The sequence below is a fragment of the Heterodontus francisci genome, chromosome 37 (assembly GCF_036365525.1).
Source record: "Heterodontus francisci isolate sHetFra1 chromosome 37, sHetFra1.hap1, whole genome shotgun sequence".
In the NCBI taxonomy this organism is placed as follows: domain Eukaryota; kingdom Metazoa; phylum Chordata; class Chondrichthyes; order Heterodontiformes; family Heterodontidae; genus Heterodontus; species Heterodontus francisci.
In genome coordinates this window covers 47,399,646-47,426,116 of record NC_090407.1, presented here as the reverse complement: position 1 = coordinate 47,426,116, position 26,471 = coordinate 47,399,646, and the positions used below count along the sequence as shown (strand labels likewise).

The following is a 26,471-nucleotide window of genomic DNA, read 5'->3' as shown; positions in this document are numbered from 1 at the left end:
ACCAAATGCACATGGGATACAAGGTAACTTGATAAAGTGGATTCAAAATTGGCTTCACTGTAGGTGACAGAGAGTGATGACAGACGGCTGTTTTAGTGACTGGAAGCCAGTGTCCAGTGGCGTACCACAGGGATCTGTGCTGGGTCCCCTATTGTTTGTCATTTATATAAACGACATAGATGACTATGTGGGGGGTAGGATCAGTAAGTTCGCGGATGACACAAAGATTGGTGGAGTGTCTCAGGTTACAAGAAGATATAGACAGGATGGTCAAATGGGCAGAAAAGTGGCAAATGGAATTTAACGCTGAAAAGTGTGAGGTGATACACTTTGGAAGGAGTAATGTGACACGGAAGTATTCAATGAATGGCCTGACACTGGGAAGTTCTGAGGAACAAAGGGACCTTGGCGTGGTTGTCCATAGATCTCTGAAGGCAGAGGGCAGGTTAATAGGGTGGTGAAAAAGGCATATGGGACACTTGCCTTTATCAATCGAGGCATAGATTACAAAAGCAGGGAGGTCATGTTAGAGTTGCACAGAACTTTGGTAAGGCCACAACTGGAGTACTGTGTGCAATTCTGGTTGCCACATTATAGGAAGGATGTGATTGCATTGGAGGGGGTGCAGAGGCAATTCACCAGAATGTTGCCTGGGATGTAACATTTAAGCTATGAAGAGAGGTTGGATAGGCTTGGGTTGTTTTCACTGGAGCAGAGAAGACTGAGGGGTGACCTGATTGAGGTGCACAAGATTATGAGGGGCATGGACAGGGTGGATAGGGAGCAGCTGTTCCCCTTAGTTGAAGGGTCAGTTACGAGGGGTCACAAGTTTAAGGTGAAGGGCGGGAGGTTTAAGGGGGATTTGAGGAAGAACTTTTTTCCCCAGAGGGTGGTGATGGTCTGGAATGCCCTGCCTGGGAAGGTGGTAGAGGCAGGTTGCCTCACATCCTTTAAAAAGTACCTGGATGAGCACTTGGTACGTCATAACATTCAAGGCTATGGGCCAAGTGCTGGCAAATGGGATTCGGTAGACAGATCAGGTGTCTTTAATGCATCGGTGCAGACTCGATGGGCTGAAGGGCCTCTTCTGCACTGTATTATTCTGTGATTCTGTGATGTGAATGAGAAAAGACCATTTAAATTCTCAAACTTGTTTCTTTAGCAATCAAAACCTCTGGATTAAGCTTCATTTTTAAAAGTCTCTTCTCTCCAAGCTTCAGTTTACAATGATGTAATTTTGGTATTTACCTGGACTATGGTTACCAAAATCATGGTCTGATCTTACACTGAAGAATTACAATTTGACTCATTAAACCTCTCGAGATCCTTGTTGAATACATCTACCAACTTAAAACAAAAAAGAAAGACTTGCACTTGCATCGCACCTGACACAACCTCATCCCAAGCACTCTACAACCAATGAAGTCGTTTTGAAGTCTAGTCACTGTGGTAAGGTAGGAAATTTAGCAGCCAACTTGCACAAAGCAAGCTCCCAGGAACAGCAATGCAATAATGACCAGATAATATTTTTTATTGACATTGATTGAGAGATAAATATTGGCCAGGACAGTAGGGATATGTCCCCTGCTCTTCTTCAGTATGGGGCCACAGAATATTTTACATCCACTTGAAAGAGCACAAAGGGTCTTGGTTTACTTCTGCACTGGGATATTAGCCTAGATTATGTGCTCCAGTCTCTGGAGTGGGACTTCAACCTACAATCTTCCAACTCAGAGGTGACAGTGCTCGTCACTGAGCCACCACTGTCACTGTATGCAAAAGCTCATTTGTTTCTTACAGTTAATTTATATTCTTAAATTAAACATTCTCAAAAATTTTCATTTAACTACCTTTTCAAATCCTAGATTCCATACCTTCTCATAATACTGGAGCTCGTAGTCCAGGATCACACCATTGGGCTGGTCAGGCTGGGACCAGGACAGCGTTACACTGTCCACTGTACGACTCACTTGGTGCATAAATGAAACTGCAGATGGAGCTGTAATAGAAAGTGAACAGTTGAGCAAATCAGCTAAAGACTGAACCATCCTAACACACACACAGACACAACAGACACACACGCGCACATTCTCACACACACACACTCGCACACACAAGGTGGAATTTTATGCTCTCCCCTGTGTGGGTTTGGAGGTGGGGAGAGCATATAATCAATTAAAGGTTCATCCTGCCGCCACCACAATTAGCCGCACAGGGAGCACAGTATAAAAACCGTGTGGGTTGCTTAGCAGCTCCGGATTAGAGTCCCTCGTTAAAAGGTATTTAATGCCTGAACTAAAGACCTGGCACTGGCCCATTGAGAGCCACCCTCTTGCTCTTGTCACTGATTCCCCTACACCCCTTCACCATTGTCCCCACTCCGCAAAACCCCTCCTGCCCGACCAACCTGTGGCCTCCACGATGGCATTGCTAAGTGAAAGAACTACCGGCCTCTGATTGGGTGGCAGATCTCAGAGGGCAGGACTTCCGTCATCGGAGTCCTTGATTCCGTGGAAGGCCTGCTGCTGTTCTGTTACGTGCCTAATTGACATTTGATTGGGCGGTCCTCCCACAGGAGGGGCGACGCAGGTTTGACCAAGTCGAGAACCCTGTCGCCCGAATAAAATCCTGGCCACAGACACAGACTCTCTCACAAACAGGCACATGCACACACTCACATCCAAAAATAGACACATATACGCACAGTCAGACACAGATATATACACACTCTCACACACACCCACTCTCAGACATAGACACGTGCACACACTTTCTCACAAACACACACAAACACACTCTCAGACAAAGACACATGCACACACTTTCTCACACACACACACAAACATAGTCTCAGACATAGACACATGCACACACTTTCTCACACACACACACACAAACACAGTCTCAGAATAGACACATGCACACACTTTCTCACACACACACAAACACACTCTCAGACATAGACACATGCACACACTTTCTCACACACACACACACACTCTCAGACATAGACACATGCACACACTTTCTCACACACACCCACAAACACACTCCCAGACATAGACACATGCACACACTTTCTCACACACACACACACAAACACACTCTCAGACAGAGACACATGCACGCACTTTCTCACACACACACACAAACACACTCTCAGACAGAGACACATGCACACACATTCTCACACACACACACAAACACACTCTTAGACATAGACACATGCACACACTTTCTCACACACACACACAAACACACTCTCAGACATAGACACATGCACACACTTTCTCACACACACACACAAACACACTCTCAGACATAGACACATGCACACACTTTCTCACACACACACACACACACACAAACACACTCTCAGACAAAGACACATGCACACACTTTCTCACACACACACACACAAACACACTCTCAGACATCGACACATGCACACACTTTCTCACACACACACACAAACACAATCTCAGACATAGACACATGCACACACTTTCTCACACACACACAAACACACTCTCAGACATGGACACATGCACACACTTCCTCACACACAAAAACACACTCTCAGACATAGACACATGCACACACTTTCTCACACACACACACACACAAACACACTCTCAGACATAGACACATGCATACACTTTCTCACACACAAACACAATCTCAGAAATAGACACATGCACACACTTTCTCACACACACACACACACACAAACACACTCAGAAATAGACACATGCACACACTTTCTCACACACACAAACACACTCTCAGACATAGACACATGCACACACTTTCTCACACACACACACACAAACACACTCTTAGACATAGACACATGCACACACTTTCTCACACACACACACACACTCTCAGACATAGACACATGCACATACTTTCTCACACACACACAAACAAACACAGTCTCAGACATAGACACATGCACACACTTTCTCACACACACACACAAACACACTCTTAGACATAGACACATGCACACACTTTCTCACACACACTCACAAACACACTCTCAGACAAAGACACATGCACACACTTTCTCTCACACACACACACACACAAACACACTCTCAGAAATAGACACATGCACACACTTTCTCTCACACACACACACAAACACACTCTCAGATATAGACACATGCACACACTTTCTCACACACACACACACACACAAACACACTCTCAGACAAAGACACATGCACACTTTCTCACATACACAAACAAACACACTCTCAGACATAGATACATGCACACACTTTCTCACACACATGCACACAAACACACTCCAAGACATAGACACATGCACACACTTTCTCACACACACACACACACACAAACACACTCTCAGACATGGACACATGCACACACTTTCTCACACACACACACATAAACACACTCTCAGACATAGACACATGCACATTCTTTGTCACACACACACAAACACACTCTCAGATATGGACACAGGCACACACTTTATCACACACACACACACACACAAACACAACCTCAGACATCAACACGTGCACACACTTCCTCACACACACACACAAATACAATCTCAGACATAGACACATGCACACACTTTCTCACGCACACAACACTCTCAGACTTAGACACATGCACACACTTTCTCACACACACACACACACACAGACACACTCTCATACATAGACACATGCACACACACACAAACACACTCTCAGACATAGACACATGCACACACTTTCTCACACAAACACACACAAACAGAGTCTCAGACATGGACACATGCACACACTTTCTCTCACACACACAAACACACTCTCAGACACAGATACATGCACACACTTTCTCACACACACACACACAAACACACTCTCAGACATAGACACATGCACACACTTTCTCACACAAACACATACAAACACACTCTCAGACATGGACACATGCACACACTTTCTCTCACACACACAAACACACTCTCAGACACAGATGCATGCACACACTTTCTCACACACACACACAAACACACTCTCAGACACAGATACATGCACACACTTTCTCACACACACACAAACAAACACACTCTCAGACATGGACACATGAACACACTTTCTCACACACACACAAACACACTCTCAGACATAGACACATGCACACACTTACTCACACACAGACACACACAAACACACTCTCAGACATAGAAACATGCACACACTTTCTCACACACACAAACACACTCTCAGACATAGACACATGCACACACATTCTCTCACACACACACACACAAACACACTCTCAGACATAGACACATGCACACACTTTCTCACATACACAAACAAACACACTCTCAGACACAGATACATGCACACACTTTCCCACACACATGCACACAAACACACTCGAAGACATAGACACATGCAAACACTTTCTCACACACACACACACACACACACACAAACACACTCTCAGACATAGACACAGGCACACACTTTCTCACATACACACACACACAAACACAACCTCAGACATAGACACATGCACACACTTTCTCACACACACACACACACAAACACACTCTCAAACATAGACACATGCACACACTTTCTCACACAAACACACAGAAACACACTCTCAGACATAGACACATGTACACACTTTCTCACACAAACACACACAAACAGAGTCTCAGACATGGACACATGCACACACTTTCTCACACAAACACACACAAACAGAGTCTCAGACATGGACACATGCACACACTTTCTCTCACACACACAAACACACTCTCAGACACAGCTACATGCACACACTTTCTCACACACACACACACAAACACACTCTCAGACATAGACACATGCACACACTTTCTCACACAAACACACAGAAACAAACTCTCAGACATAGACACATGCACACACTTTCTCACACAAACACACACAAACAGAGTCTCAGACATGGACACATGCACACACTTTCTCTCACACACACAAACACACTCTCAGACACAGCTACATGCACACACTTTCTCACACACACACACACAAACACCCTCTCAGACATAGACACATGCACACACTTTCTCACACAAACACTCACAAACACACTCTCAGACATGGACACATGCACACACTTTCTCTCACACACACAAACACACTCTCAGACACAGATGCATGCACACACTTTCTCACACACACAAACACACTCTCAGACACAGATACATGCACACACTTTCTCACACACACACAAACAAACACACTCTCAGACATAGACACATGCACACACTTTTTCACACACACACACACACACTCTCAGACATAGACACATGCACACACTTACTCACACACAGACACACACAAACACACTCTCAGACATAGACACATGCACACACTTTCTCACACACACAACCACACTCTCAGACATAGACACATGCACACACTTTCTCTAACACACACACAAACACACTCTCAGACATAGACACATGCACACACTTTCTCACATACACAAACAAACACACTCTCAGACATAGATACATGCACACACTTTCTCACACACATGCACACAAACACACTCCAAGACACAGACACATGCACACACTTTCTCACACACACACACACACACACACACACACACACACAAACACACTCTCAGACATAGACACAGGCATACACTTTCTCACATACACACAAACACAACCTCAGACATAGACACATGCACACACTTTCTCACACACACACACAAACACACGCTCAGACATAGACACATGCACACACTTTCTCACACAAACACACAGAAACACACTCTCAGACATAGACACATGCACACACTTTCTCACACCAACACACACTCACACTCTCAGACTTAGACACATGCACACACTTTATCACACACACACACACGAACACATTCTCAGACATAGACATATGCACACACTTTCTCACACACACAAACACACTCTCAGACATGGACACATGAACACACTTTCTCACACACACACAAACACACTCTCAGACATAGACACATGCACACACTTACTCACACACAGACACACACAAACACACTCTCAGACACAGACACATGCACACACTTTCTCACATACACAAACAAACACACTCTCAGACATAGATACATGCAGACACTTTCCCACACACATGCACACAAACACACTCCAAGACATAGACACATGCACACACTTTCTCTCACACACACACACACACACACACACAAACACACTCTCAGACATAGACACAGGCACACACTTTCTCACATACACACACACACAAACACAACCTCAGACACAGACACATGCACACACTTTCTCACACACACACACACACAAACACACTCTCAGACATAGACACATGCACACACTTTCTCACACAAACACACAGAAACACACTCTCAGACATAGACACATGTACACACTTACTCACACAAACACACACAAACAGAGTCTCAGACATGGACACATGCACACACTTTCTCACACAAACACACACAAACAGAGTCTCAGACATGGACACATGCACACACTTTCTCTCACACACACAAACACACTCTCAGACACAGCTACATGCACACACTTTCTCACACACACAAACACACTCTCAGACATAGACACATGCACACACTTTCTCACACAAACACTCACAAACACACTCTCAGACATGGACACATGCACACACTTTCTCTCACACACACAAACACACTCTCAGACACAGATGCATGCACACACTTTCTCACACACACACACAGAAACACACTCTCAGACACAGATACATGCACACACTTTCTCACACACACACAAACAAACACACTTTCAGACATAGACACATGCACACACTTTCTCTCACACACACACACACAAATACACTCTCAGACATAGACATATGCACACACTTTCTCACACACACACAAACACACACTCAGACATGGACACATGCACACACTTTCTCACACACACACAAACACACTCTCAGACATAGACACATGCACACACTTTCTCACACACACAACCACACTCTCAGACATAGACTCATGCACACACTTTCTCTCTCACACACACACACACACAAACACACTCTCAGACATAGACACATGCACACACTTTCTCACATACACAAACAAACACACTCTCAGACATAGATACATGCACACACTTTCTCACACACACACACACACACACACTCTCAGACATAGACACATGCACACACTTACTCACACACAGACACACACAAACACACTCTCAGACATAGACACATGCACACACTTTCTCACACACACAACCACACTCTCAGACATAGACACATGCACACACTTTCTCTAACACACACACAAACACACTCTCAGACATAGACACATGCACACACTTTCTCACATACACAAACAAACACACTCTCAGACATAGATACATGCACACACTTTCTCACACACATGCACACAAACACACTCCAAGACACAGACACATGCACACATTTTCTCACACACACACACACACACACACACACACACAAACACACTCTCAGACATAGACACAGGCATACACTTTCTCACATACACACAAACACAACCTCAGACATAGACACATGCACACACTTTCTCACACACACACACAAACACACGCTCAGACATAGACACATGCACACACTTTCTCACACAAACACACAGAAACACACTCTCAGACATAGACACATGCACACACTTTCTCACACCAACACACACTCACACTCTCAGACTTAGACACATGCACACACTTTATCACACACACACACACGAACACATTCTCAGACATAGACATATGCACACACTTTCTCACACACACAAACACACTCTCAGACATGGACACATGAACACACTTTCTCACACACACACAAACACACTCTCAGACATAGACACATGCACACACTTACTCACACACAGACACACACAAACACACTCACAGACATAGAAACATGCACACACTTTCTCACACACACAAACACACTCTCAGACATAGACACATGCACACACTTTCTCTCACACACACACACACAAACACACTCTCAGACACAGACACATGCACACACTTTCTCACATACACAAACAAACACACTCTCAGACATAGATACATGCAGACACTTTCCCACACACATGCACACAAACACACTCCAAGACATAGACACATGCACACACTTTCTCTCACACACACACACACACACACACACAAACACACTCTCAGACATAGACACAGGCACACACTTTCTCACATACACACACACACAAACACAACCTCAGACACAGACACATGCACACACTTTCTCACACACACACACACACAAACACACTCTCAGACATAGACACATGCACACACTTTCTCACACAAACACACAGAAACACACTCTCAGACATAGACACATGTACACACTTACTCACACAAACACACACAAACAGAGTCTCAGACATGGACACATGCACACACTTTCTCACACAAACACACACAAACAGAGTCTCAGACATGGACACATGCACACACTTTCTCTCACACACACAAACACACTCTCAGACACAGCTACATGCACACACTTTCTCACACACACAAACACACTCTCAGACATAGACACATGCACACACTTTCTCACACAAACACTCACAAACACACTCTCAGACATGGACACATGCACACACTTTCTCTCACACACACAAACACACTCTCAGACACAGATGCATGCACACACTTTCTCACACACACACACAGAAACACACTCTCAGACACAGATACATGCACACACTTTCTCACACACACACAAACAAACACACTTTCAGACATAGACACATGCACACACTTTCTCACACACACACACACACAAATACACTCTCAGACATAGACATATGCACACACTTTCTCACACACACACAAACACACACTCAGACATGGACACATGCACACACTTTCTCACACACACACAAACACACTCTCAGACATAGACACATGCACACACTTTCTCACACACACAACCACACTCTCAGACATAGACTCATGCACACACTTTCTGTCTCACACACACACACACACAAACACACTCTCAGACATAGACACATGCACACACTTTCTCACATACACAAACAAACACACTCTCAGACATAGATACATGCACACACTTTCTCACACACATGCACACAAACACACTCCAAGACATAGACACAAGCACACACTTTCTCTCACACACACACACACACACACACACACACACACAAACACACTCTCAGACATAGACACAGGCACACACTTTCTCACATACACACAAACACAACGTCAGACATAGACACATGCACACACTTTCTCACACACACACACAAACACACTCTCAGACATAGACACATGCACACACTTTCTCACACAAACACACAGAAACACACTCTCAGACATAGACACATGCACACACTTTCTCACACATACACACACAAACACAAACACACTCTCAGACATAGACGTATGCACACACTTTCTCACACACACAAACACACTCTCAGACAAAGACACATGCACACACTTTCTCACACACACACACTCACACTCTCAGACTTAGACACATGCACACACTTTATCACACACACACACACGAACACATTCTCAGACATAGACATATGCACACACTTTCTCACACACACAAACACACTCTCAGACATGGACACATGCACACACTTTCTCACACACACAAATACTCTCTCAGACATAGACACATGCACACACTTTCTCACACACACACACAAACACAGTCTCAGACATAGACACATGCAGACACTTTCTCACACACACACACACACACACACACACACACAAACACACTCTCAGACATAGACACAGGCACACACTTTCTCACACACACAAACAAACACACAAACACAACCTCAGACATAGACACATGCACACACTTTCTCACACAAACACACACAAACAGAGTCTCAGACATGGACACATGCACACACTTTCTCTCACACACACAAACACACTCTCAGACATAGACACATGCACACACTTTCTCACACAAACACACTCTCAGACATGGACACATACACACACTTTCTCTCACACACACAAACACACTCTCAGACACAGATGCATGCACACACTTTCTCACACACACACACAGAAACACACTCTCAGACACAGATACATGCACACACTTTCTCACACACACACAAACAAACACACTCTCAGACATAGACACATGCACACACTTTCTCACACACACACACACACAAATACACTCTCAGACATAGACATATGCACACACTTTCTCACACACACACAAACACACACTCAGACATGGACACATGCACACACTTTCTCACACACACACAAACAAACACACTCTCAGACATAGACACATGCACACACTTTCTCACACACACACACACACAAATACACTCTCAGACATAGACATATGCACACACTTTCTCACACACACACAAACACACACTCAGACATGGACACATGCACACACTTTCTCACACACACACAAACACACTCTCAGACATAGACACATGCACACACTTTCTCACACACACAACCACACTCTCAGACATAGACTCATGCACACACTTTCTCTCACACACACACACACACACACAAACACACTCTCAGACATAGACACATGCACACACTTTCTCACATACACAAACAAACACACTCTCAGACATAGATACATGCACACACTTTCTCACACACATGCACACAAACACACTCCAAGACATAGACACAAGCACACACTTTCTCTCACACACACACACACACACACACACACACACACAAACACACTCTCAGACATAGACACAGGCACACACTTTCTCACATACACACAAACACCACCTCAGACATAGACACATGCACACTCTTTCTCACACACACACACAAACACACTCTCAGACATAGACACATGCACACACTTTCTCACACAAACACACAGAAACACACTCTCAGACATAGACACATGCACACACTTTCTCACACATACACACACAAACACAAACACAAACACACTCTCAGACATAGACGTATGCACACACTTTCTCACACACAGAAACACACTCTCAGACAAAGACACATGCACACACTTTCTCACACACACACACTCACACTCTCAGACTTAGACACATGCACACACTTTATCACACACACACACACGAACACATTCTCAGACATAGACATATGCACACACTTTCTCACACACACAAACACACTCTCAGACATGGACACATGCACACACTTTCTCACACACACAAATACTCTCTCAGACATAGACACATGCACGCACTTTCTCACACACACACACAAACACAGTCTCAGACATAGACACATGCAGACACTTTATCACACACACACACACACACACACACAAACACACTCTCAGACATAGACACAGGCACACACTTTCTCACACACACAAACAAACACAACCTCAGACATAGACACATGCACACACTTTCTCACACACACACACAAACACACTCTCAGACATAGACACATGCACACACTTTATCACACACACACACACGAACACATTCTCAGACATAGACATATGCACACACTTTCTCACACACACAAACACACTCTCAGACATGGACACATGCACACACTTTCTCACACACACAAATACTCTCTCAGACATAGACACATGCACACACTTTCTCACACACACACACAAACACAGTCTCAGACATAGACACATGCAGACACTTTCTCACACACACACACACACAAACACACTCTCAGACATAGACACAGGCACACACTTTCTCACACACACAAACAAACACAACCTCAGACATAGACACATGCACACACTTTCTCACACACACACACAAACACACTCTCAGACATAGACACATGCACACACTTTCTCACGCACACACACACTCTCAGACTTAGACACATGCACACACTTTCTCACACACACACACACAAACACACTCTCAGACATAGACACATGCACACACTTTCTCACACACACACAAATACAATCTCAGACTTAGACACATGCACACACTTTCTCACAAACACACACACACAAATACACTATCAGACATAGACACATGCACACATTTTCTCACACACGCACACACAAACACACTCACAGACATAGACACATGCACACACTTTCTCACACACACACACACAAACACACTCTCAGACATAGACACATGCACACACTTTCTCACAGACGCACACACAAACACACTCTCAGACATAGACACATGCACACACTTACTCACATACACAAACACACTCTCAGACATAGACACATGCACACACTTTCTCACACACACACACACTCTCAGACAAAGACACATGCACACACTTTCTCACACACACACACTGACACTCTCAGACTTAGACACATGCACACACTTTCTCACACACACACACAAACACATTCTCAGACAGAGACATTTGCAGACACTTGCTCACACACACACACACACAAACACACTCTCAGACATAGACAGATGCACACACTTTCTCACACACACACACAAACACACTCTCAGACATAGACATATGCACACACTTTCTCACGCACACACAAACACACTCTCAGACACAGACACATGCACATACTCTCTCACACACGCACACACAAACACACTCTCAGACATGTACACATGCACACACTTTCTCACACACACACACACACTCTCAGACAAAGACACATGCACACACTTTCTCACACACGCAGACACACAAACACACTCTCAGACTTAGACACATGCACACACTTTCTCACACACACACACACAAACACATTCTCAGACATAGACATATGCACACACTTTCTCACACACACAAGCACACTCTCAGACATGGACACATGCACACACTTTCTCACACACACACACACACACAAACACACTCTCAGACATAGACACAGGCACACACATTCTCACACACACAAACACACAAACACAACCTCAGACATAGACACAGGCACACACATTCTCACACACACAAACACACAAACACAACCTCAGACATAGACACATGCACACACTTTCTCACACACACACACACACATAAACACACTCTCAGACATAGACACATGCACACACTTTCTCACGCACACACACACTCTCAGACTTAGACACATGCACACACTTTCTCACAAACACACACACACAAATACACTATCAGACATAGACACATGCACACATTTTCTCACACACACACACAAACACACTCACAGACATAGACACATGCACACACTTTCTCACACACACACACAAACACACTCTCAGACATAGACACATGCACACACTTTCTCACACACACACACACAAACACACTCTCAGACATAGACACATGCACACACTTACTCACATACACACACACACAAACACACTCTCAGACATAGACACATGCACACACTTTCTCACACACACACACACACACACACACACACACACTCAGACAAAGACACATGCACACACTTTCTCACACACACACACACTCACACTCTCAGACTTAGACACATGCACACACTTTCTCACACACACACACAAACACATTCTCAGACATAGACATATGCACACACTTTCTCACACACACACAAACACACTCTCAGACATAGACGCATGCACACACTTTCTCACACACACACACACAAACACACTCTCAGACATAGACATATGCACACACTTTCTCACACACACACACAAACACACTCTCAGACATAGACATATGCACACACTTTCTCACGCACACAAAAACACACTCTCAGACATAGACACATGCACATACTTTCTCACACACGCACACACAAACACACTCTCAGACATAGACATATGCACACACTTTCTCACACACACACACAAACACACTCAGTCGTAGACACATGCACACACTTTCTCACACACACACAAACACACTCTCAGACATAGACACATGCACACACTTTCTCACACACACACAAACACACTCTCGGACTTAGACACATGCACACACTTTCTCACACACACACACAAACACATTCTCAGACATAGACATGTGCACACACTTTCTCACACACACACACACAAACACACTCTCAGACATAGACATATGCACACACTTTCTCACACACACACAAACACACTCTCAGTCATAGACACATGCACACACTTTCTCACACACACACACTCTCAGACAAAGACACATGCACACACTTTCTCACACACACACACACAAACACATTCTCAGACATAGACATATGCTCACACTTTCTCACACACACAAGCACACTCTCAGACATGGACACATGCACACACTTTCTCACACACACACACACACACACAAACACACTCTCAGACATAGACATATGCACACACTTTCTCACACACACACACAAACACACTCTCAGACACAGACACATGCACAGACATTCTCACACACACACACACAAACACACTCTCAGACATCGACACAGGCACACACTTTATCACACACACACACACAAACACAACGTGAGACATAGACACGTGAACACACTTCCTCACACACACACACAAATACAATCTCAGACATAGACACATGCACACACTTTCTCACGCACACACACACTCTCAGACTTAGACACATGCACACACTTTCTCACACACACACACACAAACACACTCTCATACATAGACACATGCACACACACACAAACACACTCTCAGACATAGACACATGCACACACTTTCTCACACAAACACACACAAACACACTCTCAGACATGGACACATGCACACACTTTCTCTCACACACACAAACACACTCTCAGACACAGATACATGCACACACTTTCTCACACACACACACACAAACACACTCTCAGACACAGATACATGCACACACTTTCTCACACACACACACAAATACACTCTCAGACATAGACACATGCACACACTTTCTCACACACACACAAACACACACTCAGACATGGACACATGCACACACTTTCTCACACACACAAACACACTCTCAGACATAGACACAGGTACACACTTTCTCACACACACACACACACACACACTCTCAGACATAGACACATGCACACACTTTCTCACACAAACACACAGAAACACACTCTCAGACATAGACACATGCACACACTTTCTCACACATACACACACAAACACAAACACACTCTCAGACATAGACACATGCACACACTTTCTCACACACACACACACAAACACACTCTCAGACATAGACACATGCACACACTTTCTCACACACACACACAAATACAATCTCAGACATAGACATATGCACAGACCTTCTCACACACACACACACACACATTCAGACATGGACACATGCACACATTTTCTCATACACACAGACACACACCAACACACTCTCAGACATAGACTCATGCACACACTTTCTCACACACACACAAACACACTCTCAGACATAGACACATGCACACACTTTCTCACACACACACACACAAACACACTCTCAGACACAGACACATGCACACACTTTCTCACACACACACAAACACACTCTCAGACATAGACACATGCACACACTTTCTCACACACACACACACACACTCACACTCTCAGACTTGGACACATGCACACACTTTCTCACACACATACACACAAACACACTCTCAGACATAGACACATGCACACACTTTCTCACACATACAAACACAAACACACTCTCAGACATAGACACATGCACACACTTTCTCACACACACAAACACAAACACACTCTCAGACATAGACACATGCACACACTTTCTCACACACATACACACAAACACACTCTCAGACATAGACACATGCACACACTTTCTCACACACACAAACACAAACACACTCTCAGACTTAGACACATGCACACACTTTCTCTCACACACACAAACACATTCTCAGACATAGACATTTGCACACACTTTCTCACACACACACACACACACACAAACACACTCTCAGACATAGACACATGCACACACTTTCTCACACATACAAACACAAACACACTCTCAGACACAGATACATGCACACACTTTCTCACACACACACACAAATACACTCTCAGACATAGACACAGGTACACACTTTCTCACACACACACACACACACTCTCAGACATAGACACATGCACACACTTTCTCACACAAACACACAGAAACACACTCTCAGACATAGACACATGCACACACTTTCTCACACATACACACACAAACACAAACACACTCTCAGACATAGACACATGCACACACTTTCTCACACACACACACACACAAACACACGTTCAGACATAGACACATGCACACACTTTCTCACACACACACAAATACACTCTCAGACATAGATATATGCACAGACCTTCTCACACACACACAAACACACATTCAGACATGGACACATGCACACACTTTCTCATACACACAGACACACACAAACACACTCTCAGACATAGACTCATGCACACACTTTCTCACACACACACAAACACACTCTCAGACATAGACACATGCACACACTTTCTCACACACACACACACAAACACACTCTCAGACACAGACACATGCACACACTTTCTCACACACACACAAACACACCCTCAGACATAGACACATGCACACACTTTCTCACACACACACACACACTCACACTCTCAGACTTGGACACATGCACACACTTTCTCACACACATACACACAAACACACTCCCAGACATAGACACATGCACACACTTTCTCACACATACAAACACAAACACACTCTCAGACATAGACACATGCACACACTTTCTCACACACACAAACACAAACACACTCTCAGACATAGACACATGCACACACTTTCTCACACACATACACACAAACACACTCTCAGACATAGACACATGCACACACTTTCTCACACATACAAACACAAACACACTCTCAGACATAGACACATGCACACACTTTCTCACACACACAAACACAAACACACTCTCAGACTTAGACACATGCACACACTTTCTCTCACACACACAAACACATTCTCAGACAAAGACATTTGCACACACTTTCTCACACACACACACACACAAACACACTCTCAGACATAGACACATGCACACACTTTCTCACACATACAAACACAAACACACTCTCAGACATAGACACATGCACACACTTTCTCACACACACAAACACAAACACACTCTCAGACATAGACACATGCACACACTTTCTCACACACACACAACAAATACACTCTCAGACATAGACGTATGCACACACTTTCTCACACACGCACACACTCACACTCTCAGACTTAGACACATGCACACACTTTCTCACACACACAAACACACTCTCAGACATCGATACATGCGCACATTTTCTCACACACACACACACACAAACACACTCTCAGACATCGACACATGCACACACTTTCTCACACACACACAAATACAATCTCAGACATAGACACATGCACACACTTTCTCACGCACACACACTCTCAGACTTAGACACATGCTCACACTTTCTCACACACACACACACACACACTCTCAGACATAGACACATGCACACACTTTCTCACACAAACACACACAAACACACTCTCAGACATGGACACATGCACACACTTTCTCACAGACATACACACAAACACACTCTCAGACATAGACACATGCACACACTTTCTCACACATACAAACACAAACACACTCTCAGACATAGACACATGCACACACTTTCTCACACACACAAACACAAACACACTCTCAGACATAGACACATGCACACACTTTCTCACACACACACACACAAATACACTCTCAGACATAGACACATGCACACACTTTCTCACACACACACAAATACACTCTCAGACATAGACATATGCACAGAACTTCTCTCACACACACAAACACACATTCAGACATGGACACATGCACACACTTTCTCATACACACAGACACACACAAACACACTCTCAGACATAGACACATGCACACACTTTCTCACACACACACAAACACACTCTCAGACATAGACACATGCAGACACTTTCTCACACACACAACACACAAACACACTCTCAGACACAGACACATGCACACACTTTCTCACACAAACACACACAAACACACTCTCAGACATAGACACATGCACACACTTTCTCACACACACACACACACTCACACTCTCAGACTTGGACACATGCACACACTTTCTCACACACATACACACAAACACACTCTCAGACATAGACACATGCAAGACATAGACACATGCACACACTTTCTCACACACACACACACAAATACACTCTCAGACATAGACGTATGCACACACTTTCTCACACACACACACTCACACTCTCAGACTTAGACACATGCACACACTTTCTCTCACACACACAAACACATTCTCAGACATAGACATTTGCACACACTTTCTCACACACACACACACACAAACACACTCTCAGACATAGACACATGCACACACTTTCTCACACATACAAACACAAACACACTCTCAGACATAGACACATGCACACACTTTCTCACACACACAAACACAAACACACTCTCAGACATAGACACATGCACACACTTTCTCACACACACACACACAAATACACTCTCAGACACAGACGTATGCACACACTTTCTCACACACACACACACTCACACTCTCAGACTTAGACACATGCACACACTTTCTCACACACACAAACACACTCTCAGACATCGATACATGCGCACACTTTCTCACACACACACACACACAAACACACTCTCAGACATCGACACATGCACACACTTTCTCACACACACACAAATACAATCTCAGACATAGACACATGCACACACTTTCTCACGCACACACACTCTCAGACTTAGACACATGCTCACACTTTCTCACACACACACACACACACACACTCTCAGACATAGACACATGCACACACTTTCTCACACACACACACACACAAACACACTCTCAGACATGGACACATGCACACACTTTCTCACACAAACACACTCTCAGACATGGACACATGCACACACTTTCTCACACACATACACACAAACACACTCTCAGACATAGACACATGCACACACTTTCTCACACACACAAACACAAACACACTCTCAGACATAGACACATGCACACACTTTCTCACACACACACACACAAATACACTCTCAGACATAGACGTATGCACACACTTTCTCACACATACACAAACACACTGTCAGACATAGACACATGCACACACTTTCTCACACACACACACACTCACACTCTCAGACTTAGACACATGCACACACTTTCTCTCACACACACAAACACATTCTCAGACATAGACATTTGCACACACTTTCTCACACACACACACACACAAACACATTCTCAGACATGGACATATGCACACACTTTCTCACACACACAAACACACTCTCAGACATCGATACATGCGCACACTTTCTCACACACACACAAACACACTCTCAGACATAGACACATGCACATACTTTGTCACACACACACAAACACACTCTCAGACATAGACACAGTCACACACATTCTTACACACACACACACAAACACAACCTGAGACATAGACACATGCACACACTTTCTCACACACACACACACACAAACACACTCTCAGACATAGACACATGCACACACTTTCTCACACACACACACAAATACAATCTCAGACATAGACACATGCACACTCTTTCTCACGCACACACACACTCTCAGACTTAGACACATGCACACACTTTCACACACACACACACAAACACACTCTCAGACATAGACACACACACACAAACACACTCTCAGACATAGACACATGCACACACTTTCTCTCTCACACACACACAAACACACTCTCACTCACAGACACATGCACGCACTTTCTCACACACACACAAACACACTCTCAGACATAGACACATGCACGCAGTTTCTCACACACACACAAACACACTCTCAGACATAGACACATGCACACACTTTCTCACACACACACACACAAACACACTCTTAGACATAGACACATGCACACACTTTCTCACACACACACACAAACACACTCTCAGACATAGACACATGCACATACTTTCTCACACACACACAAACACACTCTCAGACATAGACAGATGCACACACTTTCTCACACACACACACACAAACACACTCTCAGACATGGACACATGCACACAGTTTCTCTCACACACACAAACACACTCTCAGACACATGCACACACTTTCTCACACACACACACACAAACACACTCTCAGACATGGACACATGCACACACTTTCTCACACACGCACACACAAACACACTCTCAGACATAGACACATGCACACACTTACTCACATACACACACACACAAACACACTCTCAGACATAGACACATGCACACACTTTCTCACACACACAAACACAAACACACTCTCAGACATAGACACATGCACACACTTTCTCACACACACACACACAAATACACTCTCAGACATAGACGTATGCACACACTTTCTCACACATACACAAACACACTGTCAGACAAAGACACATGCACACACTTTCTCACACACACACACACTCACACTCTCAGACTTAGACACATGCACACACTTTCTCTCACACACACAAACACATTCTCAGACATAGACATTTGCACACACTTTCTCACACACACACACACACAAACACATTCTCAGACATGGACATATGCACACACTTTCTCACACACACAAACACACTCTCAGACATCGATACATGCGCACACTTTCTCTCACACACACACACAAACACACTCTCAGACATGGACACATGCACACAGTTTCTCTCACACACACAAACACACTCTCAGACACATGCACACACTTTCTCACACACACACACACAAACACACTCTCAGACATGGACACATGCACACACTTTCTCACACACGCACACACAAACACACTCTCAGACATAGACACATGCACACACTTACTCACATACACACACACACAAACACACTCTCAGACATAGACACATGCACACACTTTCTCACACACACAAACACAAACACACTCTCAGACATAGACACATGCACACACTTTCTCACACACACACACACAAATACACTCTCAGACATAGACGTATGCACACACTTTCTCACACATACACAAACACACTGTCAGACAAAGACACATGCACACACTTTCTCACACACACTCACACTCTCAGACTTAGACACATGCACACACTTTCTCTCACACACACAAACACATTCTCAGACATAGACATTTGCACACACTTTCTCACACACACACACACACAAACACATTCTCAGACATGGACATATGCACACACTTTCTCACACACACAAACACACTCTCAGACATCGATACATGCGCGCACTTTCTCACACACACACACACACACACAAACACACTCTCAGACATAGACACAGTCACACACATTCTTACACACACACACACACAAACACAACCAGAGACATAGACACATGCGCACACTTTCTCACACACACACACACACACAAACACACTCTCAGACATCGATACATGCGCACACTTTCTCACACACACACAAACACACTCTCAGACATAGACACAGTCACACACATTCTTACACACACACACACAAACACAACCTGAGACATAGACACATGCACACACTTTCTCACACACACACACACAAACACACTCTCAGACATAGACACATGCACACACTTTCTCACACACACACACAAATACAATCTCAGACATAGACACATGCACACTCTTTCTCACGCACACACACACTCTCAGACTTAGACACATGCACACACTTTCACACACACACACACACAAACACACTCTCAGACATCGACACATGCACACACTTTCTCACACACACACAAATACAATCTCAGACATAGACACATGCACACACTTTCTCACGCACACACACTCTCAGACTTAGACACATGCTCACACTTTCTCACACACACACACACACACACACTCTCAGACATAGACACATGCACACACTTTCTCACACACACACACATAAACACACTCTCAGACATGGACACATGCACACACTTTCTCACACACGCACACACAAACACACTCTCAGACATAGACACATGCACACACTTACTCACATACACACACACACAAACACACTCTCAGACATAGACACATGCACACACTTTCTCACACACACAAACACAAACACACTCTCAGACATAGACACATGCACACACTTTCTCACACACACACACACAAATACACTCTCAGACATAGACGTATGCACACACTTTCTCACACATACACAAACACACTGTCAGACAAAGACACATGCACACACTTTCTCACACACACACACACTCACACTCTCAGACTTAGACACATGCACACACTTTCTCTCACACACACAAACACATTCTCAGACATAGACATTTGCACACACTTTCTCACACACACACACACACAAACACATTCTCAGACATGGACATATGCACACACTTTCTCACACACACAAACACACTCTCAGACATCGATACATGCGCACACTTTCTCACACACACACACACAAACACACTCTCAGACATGGACACATGCACACAGTTTCTCTCACACACACAAACACACTCTCAGACACATGCACACACTTTCTCACACACACACACACAAACACACTCTCAGACATGGACACATGCACACACTTTCTCACACACGCACACACAAACACACTCTCAGACATAGACACATGCACACACTTACTCACATACACACACACACAAACACACTCTCAGACATAGACACATGCACACACTTTCTCACACACACAAACACAAACACACTCTCAGACATAGACACATGCACACACTTTCTCACACACACACACACAAATACACTCTCAGACATAGACGTATGCACACACTTTCTCACACATACACAAACACACTGTCAGACAAAGACACATGCACACACTTTCTCACACACACTCACACTCTCAGACTTAGACACATGCACACACTTTCTCTCACACACACAAACACATTCTCAGACATAGACATTTGCACACACTTTCTCACACACACACACACACACACAAACACATTCTCAGACATGGACATATGCAACACTTTCTCACACACACAAACACACTCTCAGACATCGATACATGCGCACACTTTCTCACACACACACACACACACACAAACACACTCTCAGACATAGACACAGTCACACACATTCTTAGACACACACACACACAAACACAACCAGAGACATAGACACATGCGCACACTTTCTCACACACACACACACACACAAACACACTCTCAGACATCGATACATGCGCACACTTTCTCACACACACACAAACACACTCTCAGACATAGACACAGTCACACACATTCTTACACACACACACACAAACACAACCTGAGACATAGACACATGCACACACTTTCTCACACACACACACACAAACACACTCTCAGACATAGACACATGCACACACTTTCTCACACACACACACAAATACAATCTCAGACATAGACACATGCACACTCTTTCTCACGCACACACACACTCTCAGACTTAGACACATGCACACACTTTCACACACACACACACACAAACACACTCTCAGACATCGACACATGCACACACTTTCTCACACACACACAAATACAATCTCAGACATAGACACATGCACACACTTTCTCACGCACACACACTCTCAGACTTAGACACATGCTCACACTTTCTCACACACACACACACACACACACTCTCAGACATAGACACATGCACACACTTTCTCACACACACACACACACAAACACACTCTCAGACATAGACACATGCACACACTTTCTCACACAAACACACACAAACACACTCTCAGACATGGACACATGCACACAGTTTCTCTCACACACACAAACACACTCTCAGACACATGCACACACTTTCTCACACACACACACACAAACACACTCGCAGACATAGACACATGCACACACTTTCTCACGCACACACACACTCTCAGACTTAGACAAATGCATACACTTTCTCACACACACACACAAACACAATCTCAGACATAGACACATGCACACACTTTCTCACACACACACACAAACACACTCTCAGACACAGACACACGCACACACCTTCTCACACAAACACACACAAACACACTGTCAGACATAGACACATGCACATACTTTCTGACACACACACAAACACACTCTCAGACACAGACACAGACACATGCACACACTTCCTCACACAAACACACACAAACACAACCTCAGACATAGACACATGCACACACTTTCTCACACACACACACACAAACACACTGTCAGACATAGACACATGCACACACTTTCTCACACACACACAAATACAATCTCAGACATAGACAAATGCACACACTTTCTCACGCACACACACACTCTCAGACTTAGACACATGCACACACTTTCTCACACACACACACACAAACACACTCTCAGACATCGACACATGCACACACTTTCTCACACACACACAAATACAATCTCAGACATAGACACATGCACACACTTTCTCATGCACACACACTCTCAGACTTAGACACATGCACACACTTTCTCACACACACACACACAAACACACTGTCAGACATAGACACATGCTCACACTTTCTCACACACACACACACACACACTCTCAGACATGGACAGATGCACACACTTTCTCACACACACACACACAAACACACTCTCAGACATGGACACATGCACACAGTTTCTCTCACACACACAAACACACTCTCAGACACATGCACACACTTTCTCACACACACACACACACTCACACTCTCAGACTTAGACACATGCACACACTTTCTCTCACACACACAAACACATTCTCAGACATAGACATTTGCACACACTTTCTCACACACACACACACACAAACACATTCTCAGACATGGACATATGCACACACTTTCTCACACACACAAACACACTCTCAGACATCGATACATGCGCACACTTTCTCACACACACACACACAAACACACTCTCAGACATGGACACATGCACACAGTTTCTCTCACACACACAAACACACTCTCAGACACATGCACACACTTTCTCACACACACACAAACACACTCTCAGACATGGACACATGCACACACTTTCTCACACACGCACACACAAACACACTCTCAGACATAGACACATGCACACACTTACTCACATACACACACACACAAACACACTCTCAGACATAGACACATGCACACACTTTCTCACACACACAAACACAAACACACTCTCAGACATAGACACATGCACACACTTTCTCACACACACACACACAAATACACTCTCAGACATAGACGTATGCACACACTTTCTCACACATACACAAACACACTGTCAGACAAA

General features: G+C 44.2%; 1 protein-coding gene across 1 annotated transcript in view; it reads right to left on the bottom strand.

The window, feature by feature from the left end:
* The window catches only part of LOC137352036 (ephrin type-B receptor 2), a 937,948-nt gene that overhangs the window by 214,398 nt on the left and 697,079 nt on the right, over positions 1–26,471 (bottom strand). Inside the window, exon 6 of the mRNA XM_068017009.1 lies at positions 1,875–1,999. Coding sequence (XP_067873110.1) covers positions 1,875–1,999 — 125 coding nt within the window. The remainder of the gene's footprint in view (positions 1–1,874; positions 2,000–26,471) is intronic.